This window comes from Terrapene carolina, unplaced genomic scaffold, assembly GCF_002925995.2.
Source record: "Terrapene carolina triunguis isolate 2854851 unplaced genomic scaffold, T_m_triunguis-2.0 Scaffold113, whole genome shotgun sequence".
Taxonomy (NCBI): domain Eukaryota; kingdom Metazoa; phylum Chordata; order Testudines; family Emydidae; genus Terrapene; species Terrapene triunguis.
In genome coordinates, this window is record NW_020664464.1 from 20,111,099 (window position 1) to 20,129,879 (window position 18,781).

The 18,781-nt window shown below is 45.0% G+C and overlaps 1 protein-coding gene across 1 annotated transcript in view; it reads right to left on the reverse strand.

The window, feature by feature from the left end:
* Window positions 1–17,582, reverse strand: part of LOC112104021 (fructose-1,6-bisphosphatase isozyme 2) — a 33,643-nt gene extending 16,061 nt beyond the window's left edge. The window contains exons 1-3 of the mRNA XM_024196096.3: window positions 17,214–17,582; window positions 7,583–7,745; window positions 6,557–6,649 (exon numbers count right to left, since the gene is read on the reverse strand). Coding sequence (XP_024051864.2) covers window positions 6,557–6,649; window positions 7,583–7,745; window positions 17,214–17,386 — 429 coding nt within the window. The 5' untranslated portion in view covers window positions 17,387–17,582. The remainder of the gene's footprint in view (window positions 1–6,556; window positions 6,650–7,582; window positions 7,746–17,213) is intronic.
* Window positions 17,583–18,781: the final 1,199 nt, after the last annotated feature.

The window sequence follows — 18,781 nt, forward strand, 5'->3', positions numbered from 1 at the left end:
TATTTAAAATTGTTTTTCAATGGAAAATAGGGGTTTTGTCTGTAACAGGGCCACCTGTCCCTTTAAGGGCCAGTTAGCCCAGCCAGTTAGCCCAGCCCTACCTGTACAGGGTGTGAGACTTAAAAGAGGAAGAGGAAGTAGGGAGTGAGTTCCCTGAGGAAGGCTGCCAGAAGTCCATGGAGAGGGGGAAGCTGGATGGATGGATGGCTAGACCAGCTGAGGAAAAGTGCGGGTGGTGGGGGGTGTCTCCTGTGGCTAGCCAGATATGGGGGAAGGAGCTGAGCTTAAGCTAGGAATAGCCAAAAGAATGATTAAAGGATTAGAAAGCATGCCTTACAGTGATGGACTTGAGCTCAATCTATTTATTTTAACAAAGAGAAGGGTAAGGGGTGACTTGATCACAGTCTATAAGTATCTACATGGAGAACAAATATCTGTTAATGGGCTCTTCAGTCTCACAGAGAAAGGAATTACATGCTCCAATGGCTGGAAGTTGAAGTTAGACAAATTCAGACTGGAAATAAGGTGCAAATTTTTAATGGTGAGAGTAATTAAGCACTTGGACAATTTACTGAGAGTCATGGTGGATTCTCCATCACTGACAATTTTTAGATCAAAATTGGATGTTTTTCCTAAAAGATCTGCTGTACAACTCATTTTAGGGAAGTTCTATGGCCTATGTTATGCCAGAGGTCAGACTAGATGATCACAGTGGTCCCTTCTGGCCTTGAAATCTGTGAAACTGGCTGAGGGCTATAGTCTGCCAGAGGGTCTTGGTAGGAGGATAGATCTGACCTGGACGACTGGGTTGATTGGGGCCCAAGAGCAGGCAGTTAGGTAGTGAGATAGGCAGTTGCCACTGGGAGCCTGCCAGTAAGGAAGGAGGCTGAAGGCCCAGAGAAGCTGAAGACTCTTTTGTTTTGATGTTATTTTTGGACTTGGAATTAGGGACTCTGTTAGCCTGGAAGGAATTGAATGCTTTATAGTGGGTTGGCTGGAAGGCCAACCTGCTTCTACAGTAGGAGTAGACCGAAGATCATTTTTGGGAAACTGAGGCAGAAGTGCCTCAACACCAGGTCTTACCGAAGGGACATTCCAGGATAGTGCGTCTGCTTTCTATGGAGATTTTGGACTTTGTTGAAAAACAAAGCTCCCCAAACCTGAAAAGCTTGTGCCCTATGATGCACTGTGGTGGCTGAACAAGAGGGGAGACCACTGTGCGTCAGAGGTGATGTAGTTTATCCAGGGAGCCCAACCAATAGCAAAGAAAGGAGGCATGAAGCACTCAAACGACAACTCTCATGAGAACCAGGGCAGTATTTTCTAATCAAAATTTTTGGTTTTCAGCTAAAAGTTTTTGACCAAAAACTTGGAATTTGGCTGAAAATCTTCAGGTTTTTTTTTTTTTTTTTTTTTTTGCCATTCCCCGCACTGCCTCATTTTCTAACCAGTTCTACACTGGTGAAATATAGCAACTGTTTAACAATATGTAGCAAGATGGCAACTATTTACAGAAAGAAATTAAATCCCCTTAATTGTTTGTGTGGTGGTGGGTTATGGGGTTTTTTTGGAAGGTGGATTCTTCTTAAATAAGAACAGACAGAATTAGCTACATGGCATATTATTCTCAATACCGAGACACAGCACCTTAATGGTTCCTGAGGACCTAAGACATCGTGTATGTTGTAATTTCCTGTGAATGCATTCATAGGAAATTACATGTAGTCACATATTATGGACCCATGATAAAGAATTATTTACCCCATTTGGTATGGTATAACTAATTATGATTCAGTGCCGAGCAGCTCATTCAGAAAGGTTACAGTGTACATAATGAATGCAAATTAATAAGAGTGCACATTTTAGATCCTTAATACTGATTATGTGCTGCTAACTCTCTCCTAAAGAATCTTTTTCAAAAGCAGCTAGCTTGCCATGAACAGCATGTTTTTTTTATGCTTTTATACCTTAAAACCTTCTGTTTTAAAATTGTATGCCTATGGCATGCACACATCTCAACATCAAAGCAATAATTGTCCACTATAGACTACTTACTTGCAAAATTAAATCTAAAAAATACACTTATGTGCAGATTGCAAACAATATTATGAATGCCTAACTTTTCTGTACTCTCCCCCCCCCACACACACTAAAAATGGCCAGATTTGTGTGTGTGTGTGTTTGACCCCAAAAAAGAGGCTTCTCATTCAGACCTTCTTAGACCCTGGTGTTTATGTAAAGTGAATGTAAATAAATCTTGTATGGAAGACTGTTTTCAAATACAGTATATTTATCTGAGATGATTGTTGCAGACTCATCACTAACGAATGCTTCCTCTCCCCCGCACCCCTAATATTCCTGGGTGAGAAACTAAACAATGATGGGCTATTCTGAGAAAGCAAAGGAACTTCTCCCTAGGGAAATGGACGCTGGCCAGAATTCAGCTTGTTTTTCAACTATTGTTCATGTCTGTGCTCTGAACAACCAAAGGGGGAAAGAAAGTTCAGAGTCAAACACACTTCCACAAAGAAATGCAGATCTGTTCAAAGGTAAAAATAAAACGCTGGAAACGATGAGGTTATTTCATTGGCTTTTTAAGTCTGTGGAATAGTTCTGCCCTAGTGAAGTATAATAAAAAGTGAACCAGTGAATTAAAACAGACAGACGGCAGAAGCCTGATAACAACCTTTGAGTATTTTCCTTCAACAATATTTTGGCTATGGTATAGGGGATGTCTTAGCATAGGCTTCAAAATATCTGACTTCATAGAATCAAAGGTTTAAACTTTGGAAAAATCAGTTCAGAACTTCATTGTTGCAAGGTAGATGAAATCAGTTCCATGAGGTTTTAATGTCTCTTTCAGAATACATTTAAAAATTTTATTAAGATGATGTTAAAAATAAATTGTGAACAGAGTTTGAGCATAGAAGTTTCTGGTTATCAGGGAATAACATACAGATTATCGAGGGTGCAAAGTTTGGTTTAAGGTAAAGTGGCATGAGGAATACATAATCTGCAATATCCCCGATTGTGGGTAAAAGGTTGATGGGTCAAAGTACAGACATTGAGATATGAGGGTATGAAGTTCATAAAGTGGCTATGTTCGGGTGTGGATAATAATGAGTGGATATGATGATGAGGATGGACTGACCCTCATTTGGTGAGATTTAGTGTTTAGGGAGTTTATGGTTCCAGTTCATATGATCCAACGGAGAAGGTCACTTGGTCCCTTTCTCGTAGTGGGAGAACGATGTCACTCTGGCTCACGCCTCCTGGTACTGTCGGTGGCCGGTGATGTGCTCGATGTAGATGTCCCTGGACCATCGGATGGCGTCTGAGACCATGAGGCGCCGCATGAGACGTGCGTAGCGTCGACTGATCCCGCAGGTCTGCAGCACAGGCTCGTTGCAGGGGTCCCAGGCGCCCAGGGCTCCGACAATCAGGGCATCCATCTGCACCTCATAGCTCTTCGCTCTCAGGGTGTCAGCCAGGGGGGCGTACTTTTCCAGCTTACGAGCTCGGGCTTCGCGAAATGCCGGAGTCCTGTTCTCAAAGGAGACCGTGACTTCGACGAGGATGATCTTTTTCTGGGCCTCGTCGGTGACGACCACGTCAGGTCGTAGCTGGCTGTCGGTACCGGGGATGGTGCAGTTCACAGCGATCTCCCCCAGGTGTGGCGCGATGGCTTTCACCAGGCGGTTCTGGATAGCGTTGTGGCGCAGCTGCCAGGCTCTGGAGTGGGGTTTGCAGCTGCACAGGACGTGGGGCAGGGTCTCGTTGGAGTAGCCACACTTCCTGCAACGCTTGTCTCGGTTCCCGTGGCGGATGGCTCCGTTGAGTGGGACGCAGTTGAGCCGGGCACGGTGGATGAACCGCCAGTTGGCGAAACGGGTGAAGCCTCCCCCGGCGAGGAAGTGGTTGCTGGCGTCCCACTTGCTGGTCAACTCAAAGGCTTTACCCTGGTCCGGTTTACGCTTCAGGGTTTCCACGTCCAGCGAGCGGATGGCGGCCTTCAGAGTCCTCTCCAGCAAGCCCCTGGCCATCGGGGTGACGATGGTGTTGTCGTCGGACCTGATCTGCGGCACCTGGACTCCCAGCTCCTGGCGCTCCTCGCACCACTCCCAGCGGCATCCAATGCGGTTCCCCAGGCGACGTGTGGCATTGCGAGTGAGGGACCACAGTGAAGCGATGTCGCTCCCGTCCCGTCCGAATTCCCCATCCAGGGAGCCACTCAGAAGGTGGCGATGTCTTGGTTGGAGGGGGCTCTGCCGATCCGTTTCTCTGTCGCATCACGCAGGGCGTTCGCCGCAATGTTCCTCACTGTAGCGTCGGGACATGTCAGCAGGCGGAAGGCGTGGGTGATCACCGCGACGTCGCACAGGTCACCCATGCGGGGGGACGTTGGCGCCGCCGTGCCTGTGGGCGATGTAGACCAACTTGCTGCTGGCTCTCTGGGGAAGGAACAGCCACTTCTTCACCAGCTTCCGAATGATCTTGTCTGCCTTGTTGAGGGGCACCTTCGCCACGGCGGATCCCCTTAGGGTGAACGAGATGCGTGGGATCAGGAAGGTGTTCAGGGCGTTTATCTTCTGCCACGGTGCCAGCAGGGAGGCATCAATCTTGGCGGCGTCCTGCAAGATCTCCTGGATGGTGTCCTCGGGTGTCTGCCGGACACGGAACCCTGTTGGCGTGCCCAGGTGCTGGTATGCCTGCCCCTCTGCCAGGGGGATGACGGGCTCACCCTGGATCTGGAACCCCGTTGTCTGCACCAAGTCCCTTTTGCTGCCGTCAATATGCAGAGTTGCGCACTTCTCAGTTCCATGAGGTTTTAATGTCTCTTTCAGAATACACTATACAAACTGAGTTTGAAATTTTTGTCATAAGTGACTTCTCCAAAGCCCAGGAGAGGGGGTTCACTATAAGAGCTGGGATTAGATCTTGAAGAATCCTGGTTCCCAATCTTGCGTTCAGACCACTAAACTATGCCTCTCTTAGTAAAGATCAATAATTAGCATCTGCCCTTTTCCCCCTCTCCTTACTTCTCATGTACCGGGGGAAAATGACATGCACTGTTAAACTGATGGATAGTGAGAGAACTTGACTGGAGATCTTGACAATATTACAAAAAAGGCAGTGGAATGTCACAGGACAGCTGTGGGATGTAGACTCATGCAGGCTCTGTGTGTGTGTGTGTGTGTGTGTGTGTGTGTGTGTGGAGGGGCGGGGAGGAGAAGAGATTAATTAGGCTGCTATGTTTCCCCAAAAATAATAATTTTCAGTTATGCTAAAAAGTGGGTTAAGCCACCACACTCCCAGGAGTTCACATATTACAACAGCATCAGTTATCATCTCTTAACAAACACACTGCTTAACCTACACAACATCTCAACAGGATCTGACAGCTAAGGCCCTGGAAGTCAGTTTTAAAGGCACCTGATCTTTTGACTTAAGCCAGATGATCCGTCCACCTATCTCGGCTTTGCTTCCTTAAAGCTTTTTGAGTTTTGGAAATAATATTCCTGCTGGTGAAAGGAGATTCAAGGGGAAGCAAGAGGACACCACGTAGTAATTTCCTGTTCTAAGTGTAGGAGGTAATCATGGCATCTTGCCTTTAGCCTTTAGGATTCATGTTTTTAAGCATTTCTTTGCAAACATGAGAGCTGTAACCTTGAAAAAGAAAGAGAACTGAGTGTCTCGTGTCATCATATGATTCTGTGAGCTAGGGCATAAAAGCAACAAATATTGCGAGACTTGCAGTAAAATTGTGAGAACTGACATCATTCTAACTGTTGGCAAATGCTGGTGGTTAAATGGCTTCCACTCTGTTGATACTCAGACGTTCTTGTCAACTGTTGGGAATGGGCGACATCCACGCTGATTGAATTGGCCTCGTTAGCACTGACCTCCCATATTTTCATGTGCTGTAATATATATACCTGCCTACTGTATTTCCACTCCATGCATCTGATGAAGTGGGTTTTAGCCCATGAAAGCTTATGTCCAAATAAATTTGTTAGTCTCTAAGGTGCCACAAGGACTACTCATTGTTTTTGCTGATACAGACTAACACTGCTACCACTCTGAAACTTGGCACTCTATGTAGCTCCCTAGTGGGCAAACAAACATTGTGAGTTGTAGAGATAGACAGGAACCCATATTCCAGACCTGAACATTCCTGAACCTTAAGTAAGTTTGGTTCTGCACCTTGACACTGGAGCTCTGGCCCATCTCTACGTCCTGTCCACACCCCACCCCACCCCCAGCACTCACTGGAGTGAGTAAATAGGATTGATGTAGCTAACCAGTTGCCTTATAATTAGAAGCCACTTTTGTTTTAATTACTCTGTGTGATACAGAAGGAAGTGCTGTGGCCTAAGAATTTCATGTGGACAATTAAGTGTGCTTCTTCCTAAAAATTCAGCCCATTATTTGATATAAATATATATTCACTGTATATCTATATCACTGTCTCTTTAAAGCTCTTTTTATTCAAAAGACAGTGGAAAAGAAAGTGAAGTGAGCTGATATATAGGAAATGTTTTGTTCATCAACATACCTTCTTGTAGATAGCAAATATCGTTCCTATTGATGCCAAGCAATCTATATTGGAAGAACCATCTAGTGGATCAAAGCACACCACATATTTACCCTAAAAGGAGAGAGAAGAGGAGTATTAAATATGCTGACTTGCTGTATCTTTTTCCTTTGTTTGGTAAACACCATCTTTTTCTTACAACATTTAGATAACCAAATGCCCTTGACAAATCCAGACCGAATACGGTTGTAGTCTGTATAGCACATCACCGAAATGCAGAGCGAGAAGGGGCTTGCCCAAACAGCTGACAATGTAACTACACAAAAGATCAGGGGTGAGGAAAGGGCATAGTGTGAAAGCAAAGGAACTGAGTGGTTTTGTTCCAGTTTTTGTCTTGGTTTATTGAACAAATTTTGTTTAAATTGTATTGTGAGCTGAATGAATGGATTTATGAAGCGAGGCTTGAGGGTAGGGAGGCAGGGATGGCTGGCTTTTGGTGGAGTGCTAATCGAAATCCTGAACTGTGAATTAGTGTTTTCTTGGGACTTCATGTTAAATTAATGGAGGGGTATCATAATCGAAGATGATTGCCATACATCTGGAAATCACAGAAGTAGCCATTTGTTCTCTTAGGGTAGCTAATTTAGAGCCCAGTTCTGCCAGCCTTGCTCAAACTGAGTAGCACTTTACTCCTTATAGTCCTGGCTAAATATTCATGCAAACAAAAACAGGTCACACCAATGTTCAAAAAAGGGTCCAAACATGGTAGGATTCAATTGGGATCCCAGTTTCACTAACATGCTCACAAATAATTATTCCCCCAGTTTTAATTATGAATCCTTTGCAAGGACTTCCTTACTTATTGAAAACCGCTCACCCACTATAACTAATTATTTAAGCAGTAGAATAATATGCAGATTCTCTGCTATTGCTTAGGAACTTGTGCCTTTTTGCTTTCTTACAGGTAACATAGTCCCTAACCTCTTTTTCAATACTCGGAATAACAGCACCACCTGCTGCTAAATGAGAGAACAGACATATACAGACCCTCTTGTCTTGTGGAGTGATAATGGCATCTTTATTCTCCTCTGAGACTAGGACACAGGTGCCATAGGAGGACTGTAGCATGTTAATAACCAGAGAATTGGATAGCACATCCAGCTTCTTCACTTCATCACCAGTCACGTTCACAGTTCCTGCTATTCCATACCTAAAGAAAGGAGGATGTGTACATGGCAGTGAAAACACTAAGAAACCTCAAAGCAACAAGACAGGCCTGAATTTTGACAGGAACATAATGTTCATGAACATTAAGACTTCGGAAAAGTGATGACCGTGGCTTTTCCCTGCCAATCTCTCACCCTCCACACCTCCCACATACACCAAGTCTTTAAAATATCTCTGTAGATATCCATTCCTGATGGTAAATGAAAATCTGCCCAAGGGAGGAAAAGATTGTGGCTTCAGTTCTGGGCTGTGATCTCTTCATGGCAGTTCAGCCACTATAAAGTCACCTTAACTGACTGACCTCTGAGGAATACCCCAGGCACCAGAATTGCCCTCCTCTATCCTCAAACATTTTATTGCTCTCCTATAAAGCAAATACTTTGTTTTTATAAAGGGGCAGGTGGTTAGTCCTTAAATGGACTATTTTCTCAGATTTTTAAAACTTTTTTTTTTTAAGTGTTTTTCCCTGTTGGAGCCCTTGTTGGGGGAACTGTGCTCCCCCTCCCTCTTTCTCTCCCTCTCCAACTCCCTCAGGACAGCATGATGAGTGTTGTTTTTTTAAATACAGTACTGACCAAGATTTTCAAAATGAAGTAGTGTTCTTGGGGTTACTCAGTTTTTGGGTGCCCAGCTTGCCACCTTAAGGTGCCTTAAGTAGGGCCCCTCCCCCTAAAAGATGCCTAAAATCACTAGTCACTCAAAAATTCTGGCTACTTATTCTTAAACTATGTTTGTCTGGGGAGCCTCACTGTTGACCATGGACCTTAAACATAAGCAAGACTGCAGGGCACACTGTTATAGCTTCCCACAGGAAGATACATGGTTATATTCCTTGTGCACGCAAAGCTGATGAAAGTAACCAGGATGTGCAAAGAATACGGCATCAAGCCCAGAATATTTATTAGGAATTCTTCACTTGCCATCCAAGTGATTTGATCTTGCTCCCATCGCTGAAGTCAGTAGGGTTTGACCAAATGTGCTGCATACTTTGCTTTTTAAAATCAGAATGAGCGCATGTTGCGGTTGGTTTAGACTTCCTTTATAGAAAACAGAAGTAGGCTTAATGTCAAATTTTATATCAGATCCTAGCCATAATTTTAAAGAGATCCCAAATGGCACACAAATTAATCCATTTGGTAATATGCCTTACTAATGTTTTCCACATGCAAGGGCTTCTACTTCATGTAGTGACCCATATATACCACCAGATGGCTCCATTTTGCAGTCAATCAGTGACTGCACTTCAGAAAGAGTTGTTGATTCCTCATGGAAAACTTATAGTTTGACGATTTTCAAAATTTATTTCCCCTTGTTTTTAGGGAAATTTGCTTGAAGACAGGAGTTTTGTTTGTTAAATATCCTTCTGTTCTTGCTGCTGCTTTTGCTACCACAAATAATGTTTGTGATGGCTTCAGTGGTTGCTGTGGAAATTACATCTGGGGCTTGGAGGGGGATTTGGGGGGGGGAGAGGGAGACACACACACGGATTATTTCACTCATCACAGAAATGCATCCACCCTTGAGATGGAATGGAGCAGCTGTTTTAATGTATAGAGTATTGGGATGGGAAGTGATTCCATCAACTCTATGTCCTTCCTTGTGTCTCCTTTGACGCCTTTTCTTTTCCCCCAAGAATATGGGGGCCCGCTGCTGTCACCTCCACTGCCCCAGAGTCCATCACTTTCTCCCTGATGGGTTTTTTTCCTTGCACTGATGCCCTCAAGGAGTGTACTAGAGCCGCACTGGGGCATCTGCCATTGCACAGCAGCGACACCTGGCAATGGAACTGCAGCTATAACAGGATAGGGGGAAGGAGCACAGCCCCTGAGCTCACAGCATAGGATTGGAAGCTATGGGTATGTCTACACTACGGGATTAATTCGAATTTATATAATTTGAATTTTGGAAACCGATTGTATAAAGTCGAATGTATGCGGCCACACTAAGCACATTAATTCGGCGGTGTGCGTCCATGTACCGGGGCTAGCGTCGATTTCTGGAGCATTGCACTGTGGGTAGCTATCCCATAGTTCCTGCAGTCTCCTCCGCCCATTGGAATTCCAGGTTGAGATCCCAATGCCTGATGGGGCCAAAAACATTGTCGCGGGTGGTTCTGGGTATGTCCTCCCCCCTCTCCAGGGAAGCAACGGCAGACAACCGTTTCGCGCCTTTTTCCTGGGTGAACAGTGCAGATGCCATACCACGGCAAGCATGGAGCCCGCTCAGCTCAAGACAGCAGTCATGAACATTGTAAACACCTCGCGCGTTATCGTGCAGTTTATGCTGAACCAGAACCTGCAAAACCAGGCGGCGAGGAGTAGGCTACGGCAGCGCGGCGGCGAGAGTGATGAGGATATGGACATGGAATTCTATCAAACCGCGGGACCCGGTGCTTTGGAGATCATGCTGTTAATGGGGCAGGTTATAGCCATGGAACGCCGATTCTGGGCACAGGAAACAAGCACAGATGGTGGGACCGTATAGTGTTGCAGGTGTGGGACGATTCCCAGTGGCTGTGAAACTTTCACATGCATAAGGGCACTTTCTTGGAACTTTGTGACTTGCTTTCCCCTGCCCTAAAGCGCCAGAATACCAAGATGAGAGCAGCCCTCACAGTTGAGAAGCAAGTGGCGATAGCCCTGTGGAAGCTTGCAATGCCAGACAGCTACCTGTCAGTCGGGAATCAATTTGGAGTGGGCAAATCTACTGTGGGGGCTGCTGTGATGCAAGTAGCCAAAGCAATCACTGAGCTGCTGCTACGAAAGGTAGTGACTCTGGGAAATGTGCAGGTCATAGTGGATGGCTTTGCTGCAGTGGGATTCCCTAACTGTGGTGGGGCGATAGATGGAACCCATATCCCTATCTTGGCACCGGAGCACCAGGGTACCCAGAACATAAACCGCAAGGGGTACTTTTCAATGGTGCTGGAAGCACTTGTGGATCACAAGGGACATTTCACCAACATCAACGTGGGCTGGCCGGGAAGGGTTCATGACGCTCGCGTCTTCAGGAACAGTAATCTGTTTAAACGGCTGCAGCAAGGGACTTACTTCCCGAACCAGAAAATAACCGTTGGGGATGTTGAAATGCCAATAGCTATTCTTGGGGACCCAGCCTACCCCTTAATGCCATGGCTCATGAAGCCATACACAGGCAGCCTGGACAGGAATCAGGAGCTGTTCAATTACAGGCTGAGCAAGTGCAGAATGGTGGTAGAATGTGCATTTGGCCGTTTAAAAGGTCACTGGCGATCGTTACTGACTCGCTCAGACCTCAGCCAAACCAATATCCCCATTGTTATTTCTGCTTGCTGTGTGCTCCACAATCTCTGTGAAAGTAAGGGGGAGACCTTTATGGCGGGGTGGGAGGCTGAGGCAAATCGTCTGGCTGCTGATTACGCGCAGCCAGACACCAGGGCGATTAGAAGAGCACACCAGGAAGCGCTGTGCATCAGAGAAGCTTTGAAAACCAGTTTCATGACTGGCCAGGCTACAGTGTGAAATTTCTGTTTGTTTCTCCTTCATGAAAACCCGCCCCCTTTATTGACTCATTCTCTGTAAGGAACCCACCCTCCCCCTTCCCCCATCTTGCTTTCAAAGGAAATAGTCACTATCATTTAAAAATCATGTATTCTTTATTAATTGATTATAAACATAGGGAGAGAACCGACTGGGTGAGGTTTGGGAAGAGGATAGGAGGGAAGTAAAAGGCCACTGAAAAAATTCAATATAATGACAACCTTTTGGTTGGGCTGTCCACTGGGGTGGAGTGGGAGGGTGCACGGAGCCTCCCCCCCCCCGCGTTCTTACACATCTGGGTGAGGAGGATATGGAACATGGTGAGGGGGGAGGGAGGTTATACAGCGGCTGCAGCGGCAGTCTGTTATCCTGCTGCCGTTCCTGAAGCTCCACCAGACGCCGGAGCATGTCCGTTTGATCATGCAGCAGCCCCAGCGTTGCAGCCTGCCACCTCTCATCTCGAGCATCCCTCATGACCTCACGTTCACTGGCATCTTTCCTAAATTTAGATACTGTGTCCTTCCACTCATTCAAATGAGCTCTTTCATTGCGGGTGCATTCCATTATTTCCGTGAACATCTCGTCTCGCGTCCTCTTTCTCTGCCGCTTATCTGAGATAGCCTTCGGGACGGAGGAGGGAGGCTTGAAAAATTTGCAGCTGCTGGAGGGAGGGCTGGAAAAAAAGGAGAGAAGTTTTTAAAATGATACATTTTGCAGAACAATGCTTATACTCTTTCATGATAAACAACACTATTCACATTACATAGCACATGTGATTTCAGTACAAGGTCGCATTTTCCATCTTAATATTGAGTGCCTGTGGCTTTGGTGTTAGAGATCACAGACGCAGGTCCGGGCAACAGAATTCAGCTTGCATGCGGCCATGGTAAGCCATTGTCTTTCGGCTTCTGCGCCCTCCTTTCCCACATACCAAGCAAAGCCCATTGACTGCTGCGGTTTTCCTGTTAACCTTCAGCAGCAGAAAACAAACTAAACCCCCCCATCCAATTCTCTGGGATGATCGCTTTATCCCTCCCCACACCGCGTGGCTGGTATCAGGGAAGATTCCTGCAGAAACCAAACTAACCCCCCCCCCGCCATGAATTATCTGGGATGATCGCTGTACCCCACCCCCCACCGCGTGGCTGGTAACAGGGAAGATCCCTGCTAGCCAAACGCGAAAAGCTCAGGGCCAATTCCCCCCCTCCCTGTGCTTGGCTAACTGCAGGGAAGGATCTCTTTTCAGCCACAGGCAAACAGCCCAGTAGGAACGGCCACCTCTGTCCCCTTAATTAAATTCCCGTATTTCAACCAGGTTACCATGAGCGATATCACTCTCCTGAGGATTACACAGCGAGATAAAGAACGGATGTTGCTTGAATGCCAGCAAACACCGGGACCATACGCTGCCAGGCTTTGTCATGCAATGATACCAGATTACTTGCTGCAAGCATGGCGTGGTCAAGTGTCCTACCATGGAGGACAGAATAAGGCTGCACTGCCCAGAAACCTTGTGGCAAGGCTTTTGGAGTACCTCCAGGAGAGCTTCATGGAGATGTCCCTGGAGGATTTCCGCTCCATCCCCAGACACGTTAACAGACTTTTCCAGTAGCTGTACTGGCCGCGAATGCATCCCAAGTCCTCAGGGCAAAGTAATAATTAAAAAACGCTTGCTTTTAAACCATGTTTTATATTTTAAAAGGTAAACTCACCTGAGGTCCCTTCCATGGGGTCATGGTCTTGGGTACTGGCTTGGGAGGGTACTTCAGTCAGGCTCAGAAAAAGATCCTGGCTGTTGGGGAGAACGGAGTGCTGGGTGCTCTCCGCAAGCTCGTCGTCGTCCTCCTCCTCCTCCTCTTCCCCGTCCGCAGAATCCTCAGGTGTAGCTGATGAAATTATCACCGCCTCGGAATCCACGGTCAGAGGTGGGGTAGTGGTGGCGGCCCCCCCTCGAACTGCATGCAGCTCGGCGTAGAAGCGGCATGTCCGCGGCTCTGACCCGGAGCGACCGTTTGCCTCCTTTGTTTTTTTGATAGGCTTGTCTGAGCTCCTTGACTTTCACGCGGCACTGATCTGAGTCCCTATTGTGGCCTCTCTCCATCATGCCCTTGGAGATTTTTTTTTTTCAAAAGTTTTGGCATTTCGTCTTTTCGAACGAAGTTCTGCTAGCACTGAATTCTCTCCCCATATAGCGATCAGATCCAGTACCTCCCATACGGTCCATGCTGGTGCTCTTTTTCGATTATCGGCCTGCATGGTTAGCTCAGCTCATCAGCACAGGTATCTGTGGTCACCTGTGCTCTCCACGCTGGGCAAACAGGAAATGAAATTCAAATGTTCGCGGGGCTTTTCCTGTCTACCTGGCCAGTGCATCCGAGTTCAGATTGCTGTCCAGAGCGGTCACAATGGTGCACTGTGGGACAGCTCCCGGAGGCCAATACCATCGAATTGCGGCCACACTAACCCTAATTCGAAATGACAATATCAATTTTGGCGCTACTCCGCTCGTCGGGAAGGAGTACAGAAATCGATTTTAAGAGCCCTTTATTTCAAAATAAATGGCTTCGTTGTTTGGACGGGTGCAGGGTTAATTCGATTTAACGCTGCTAAATCCGAATTAAAGTCATAGTGTAGACCAGGCCTATGATATCACAATGCATTGTTAGTGCCATGCTGAGGATTTCTGTGGAATTAGTTGAGCTCTCAGTTGGAGGGAAGATTGCCACCAACAGAATCCATAGTGCGACTTCCTGCTGCACCTGGAAATATTCAGACTTTACAAAGGACTGACGCTCAGAGAACAAGGGGTTGGAGCAGATAAATTCTTGTGAAACAAAGGTCATGTTTTCATGTGTTTGCCAACAGATGGCCAGACACTAAAGCTAATAAGCAGAGTTCCCTATCTGATTGCTTCACTCTTTGCTTACGTACGTTACCACAGCTGTTGCTCTAAAGCACTTTGTCACTCGCAGCAGCTCTCTCTGTTGGAAAAAGTTGGAGACTCCCCAGTTGAGGGAAGGGAAATAATGACCCATGAAATATAAGTACAGTGATTTCTAAATAGGGTATTTTTAAGTCTTTCATAGTGATATTTCACTATTAAGATTGTTGGGGCATGCTACAACATGCTATTATTCACAGTATGTGGTTTTATTAAATGATTATGTATGACATAAAGATGACTTATTTAGTTGATATAAAGAGAGTGCAGCTCAGTAAGCTCACAATTAGTTGCAGAGCCCAACAAATGACTTCAGCTATGTATCCACTCCAAGATAATCTGCTCAGATTTCACATATGTAATGTATAAGTATTTTATTTTCAAAGAAACAAATGGAATTTGCCTCCTAACTGCCCTCCTGTGTCTTTCAAAATCTTTTCCTTTGTTGGTGAATAGAAAACTTTCAAAAAGTCGGTGTTAACTTTCTAAATATTAAAGAAGCCACGCCATACCCTCTTATTTGGGAGAATTAGAAATGGCAGGCCTATTTAACTTCATTTGTCATTTTAAAAAAAAAAAAAATTTCTAGCCCTTTTTCATGTGAAGATAGCATTGAAAATATAAACGGATGTCAATCCTAGTGATTGATTTACAATTGGTCATTGAAATTTCCTAAAGCTCATGGTTGGTTGTATGACATGACTGATGAGATCAGTGGGATGTATGATTGTTGGATTATTTACTGAAACTTTTGTTTTTTCAAAGAGAGGCCTTTCTTTCTCAATATACTAGATGCTTCAGTTCTGAGGGAGGAATTGTAATGTTGCAACATTAGTCATGTCTTTTTTAGGTTAAGAATAAATTCTGTTTCTTATCTATATATTATTATTTACTATGTATTTTAGGGTTTTAAAAATTGGAATACCACAAAAGTTCAGAATGCAACTTTTCCTTTGTCATGTCAGTGAAAACAGTTTGGCTTCAGTTATTATCAACAAAAGATTGGGGGGGGGGGGAATGGTCTAGTGGTTACAGCACAGGAGAGGTTCAATAAGGACAAGTGCAGAGTCCTGCACTTAGGATGGAAGAATCCCATGCACTGCTACAGACTAGGGACCGAATGGCTAGGCAGCAGTTCTGCAGAGATGGATCTAGGGGTTACAGTGGACGAGAAGCTGGATATGAGTCGACAGTGTGCCCTTGTTGCCAAGAAGGCTAATGGCATTTTGGGCTGTATAAGTAGGGGCATTGCCAGCAGATTGAGGGATGTGATCATTCCCCTCTATTCGATATTGGTGAGGCCTCATCTGGAGTACTGTCCAGTTTTGGGCCCCACACTACAAGGAGGATGTGGAAAAATTGGAAAGAGTCCAGCAGAGGGCAACAAAAATGATTAGGGGGCTGGAGCACATGTCTTATGAGGAGAGGCTGAGGGAACTGGGATTGTATAGTCTCCAGAAGAGAAGAATGAGGGGGGATTTGACAGCTGCTTTCAACTACCTGAAAGGGGGTTCCAAAGAGGATGGATCTAGTCTGTTCTTAGTGGTAGCAGACAGAACAAGGAGTAATGGTCTCAAGTTGCAGTGGGGGAGGTTTAGGTTGGATATTAGGAAAAACGTTTTCATTGGAGGGTGGTGAAGCACTGGACTGGGTTACCTAGGGAGGTGGTGGAATCTCCTTCCTTAGAGGTTTTTAAGGTCAGGCTTGACAAAGCCCTGGCTGAATGATTTAGTTGGGGATTGGTCCTGCTTTGAGCAGGGGGTTGGACTAGATGACCTCCTGAGGTCCCTTCCAACCCTGATATTCTATGAGAGTCAAGGATCTATTTCTGGGTCTGCCACTGACTCACTGTGAGACCTTGGGCAAAGCACCTAACTGCTCTATGAATTATATTTCCCATCTGTAAAATGGGGATAATGATACCTTGCTCACATGGTGCTGTGATGTTAATTCATAGTTTGCAAAGGACATAAAGATTCTTGAATGAGGATGCTGTAGAAATGCAAAGTACTAGAGATTCCTCTGCGATAGAGTATATAGGAATAAACTGCTTAATGGAGTATTCTACTGTCATTATACATGTATAGCCACATCACTAACCCTCGGAATTAAGTGTACACACCATACACATATACAAGAATATATTTAAATTATACAGTTTTATTAGATTTATCTTCCTGCCCCCAGCCTCTACTGACACGTTGCTACTGAAGGACCAGCATCAGTGTCTATTTTGAGCCAATGCATGAAAAACAGGTCAGGTCATTTCAGACCGTTTCAAGGCAATCCTCAGTTCCCATCTTCTAATAGACCAGAAGCCAGACGAGCTGGTTGTGTTTGCCCTTCACATAGGGCCACACACCACTTTCGGGTGACCTTGACACCCGAGGGAGTGGGATACACACAAGAAGGACAGTATATGGCCTTCTCTTAGCACTGCTGAATCATAATATTGTTAGTACTGTAGTAATGGATATGGACATCAGCATTCCCAAGGTAAACCCTGATTTTCCACAGTTCAGACGCTAGCTGTGACAATCTGTTTGGACGTTAGCAGACGATATCTAAATGTGATAGTCTTCAAATTTTCTAAGACTTACAAATACACCAGTTTCACCATTTAAAAAAGATAAGATGAATAGGACAGGAAATAATGGCACTAGGTTTTTGTTTTGCTTTCATTTGACTGTTTTTAAACTGAAATTTTGCAGAACCACAGCTAGTCTCAGGAAACATTTCAGGAACAATTTTAAAATTCTCCATAAACACACACTCCCCCTTCTGGCATGTACATCATTTCCAATATCATTTTGCTAGATTTTGGGGTCAGAATTCATACCTTCAGTTACATGGTTTAAAAGAAGCATATTGAATTTAAAGTGGGTGAATTTTTGAAAAAATTCACAAAACTCTTGCCCTTTCCCCAGTCTTCATGTGGAGGCAAATCCCTCTCCTCCTCCTCCCTTCCCCCATATGTCTAAATAGGACTCACATGTTGGCGAGGCCTGCCTTTCTGACTGCAGAGGAGGTGGCCTTCACGGCAGTCAGCATTGAGTTGAGCAGCTGTGTCAGCTCCCCTGTAGCGCCTTTAACGCGTCGTCCCTTTTCCATAACGTATCGGGTAAGGGTTAACATATCTGTTTCGAAGGGACTTCTGTCTGACATCTCTGCTGGCAAATAAAGTTATCTTTTTAGTTAGAACCAGTTGCTTTCCTGCAACGTTGCTTCTCCTCAGTAGCTGTTGTATTTTAAGGAGACGCTGTTGGCTCGTGTGCTAGACGTGGTTTATTAAAATGTTCTTGAGCCCATGTGATTTAAATGCTTGAAATAGCTGTGTAGTCTGCCTGTTCTGTAGATCTCCCAGGATGCATAAAAGCAGCTTGGGAAAGAGACAACTACTGAAAAACTACCCTCCTCCCCTTCACCACCACATATTTAATCTAGTGATTTGCAAACATAATACTAGTCCTGTTGCGTGGAGAGCAGTGAAAGGTTATTAGTACAGATGTCTTGCTAGCAAGTCAGTTAAGTGCCATTCAGCAGATAGGTAGGGGAACGCTCTGTAACAAAGACAAAACTAGAATTACATCTTGCTCCAGCTGACAGTCTGAAAGATAAATCAGTTCACTTATTTGACAACCTCTTGACAAATTTCAAATGGAGAAGATATGCAACAGCGTTGTTAATACGCTAGTTCCTTATGCAATCGATTCTGCTGCAAATCACACTAAGCACTCTGAATTCGGTACACTAGTGATCTCTTCCAGTACAACACAGACTAGGCAATTTAGCTGCGGGGTCAATAGCCAAGTTTAAGTTTTTGAACTGGAAATTTTGCCCACAATGTTGGGGGCTGGGCAGCAAAGATCAGTGCCATGAGGCACCTGGTATTTGCTGGCTGTCCCACTTTGGTATGCTTCTTCAGCTCCCTGGTTACAAAGGGCCTAGCTTTCAAAGGCATTTAGAGTCATAGTGCTAAAGGCCAGAAGGGGCCATCAAACCATCTAGTTTGACATGTATATCCCACGCCACCACCACCATTACCATTCAGCACTTGCACAATTCCCAGTGAAGTCACTGGAAGTTGCATGGCCTCTCCCTGGGCGCAGGAGGGCTGCAGAGTGCTACACCTCTGAAAAATCACATCTCAAACATGTGTCACTGTTAAAAAGGGGCTAGTACCTAAAGTACCTACCTCATATGGGTAGTGTGAGGCTTAGTTCGTTGTCTCATGGAAACTGTTCTGGCATGCTAAATTATATAACTAGACACTAGCATGCTTAGCATCTACACATTGATTTGCTACAAATTTTCTCTAAAGGTGTCTTATATTCCTTGTTAGCCTGCTGTGATCATGTTCAACTATCATTCTTTCTTAGTCCATGCTAACTTGTAATATTACAGTGCAGTGTAGGTGAAAAGCACTGGTGAATTAAGGCCTGATATATGGCTAAGTAGTTATTCAATAACTTACAAGAGCAAGTTAAACTTTAAGCATTTCTATACACCACAAGTTTGCAGCGATGTCACTAGATTGATTTAAAAATCAATGTTGTTACA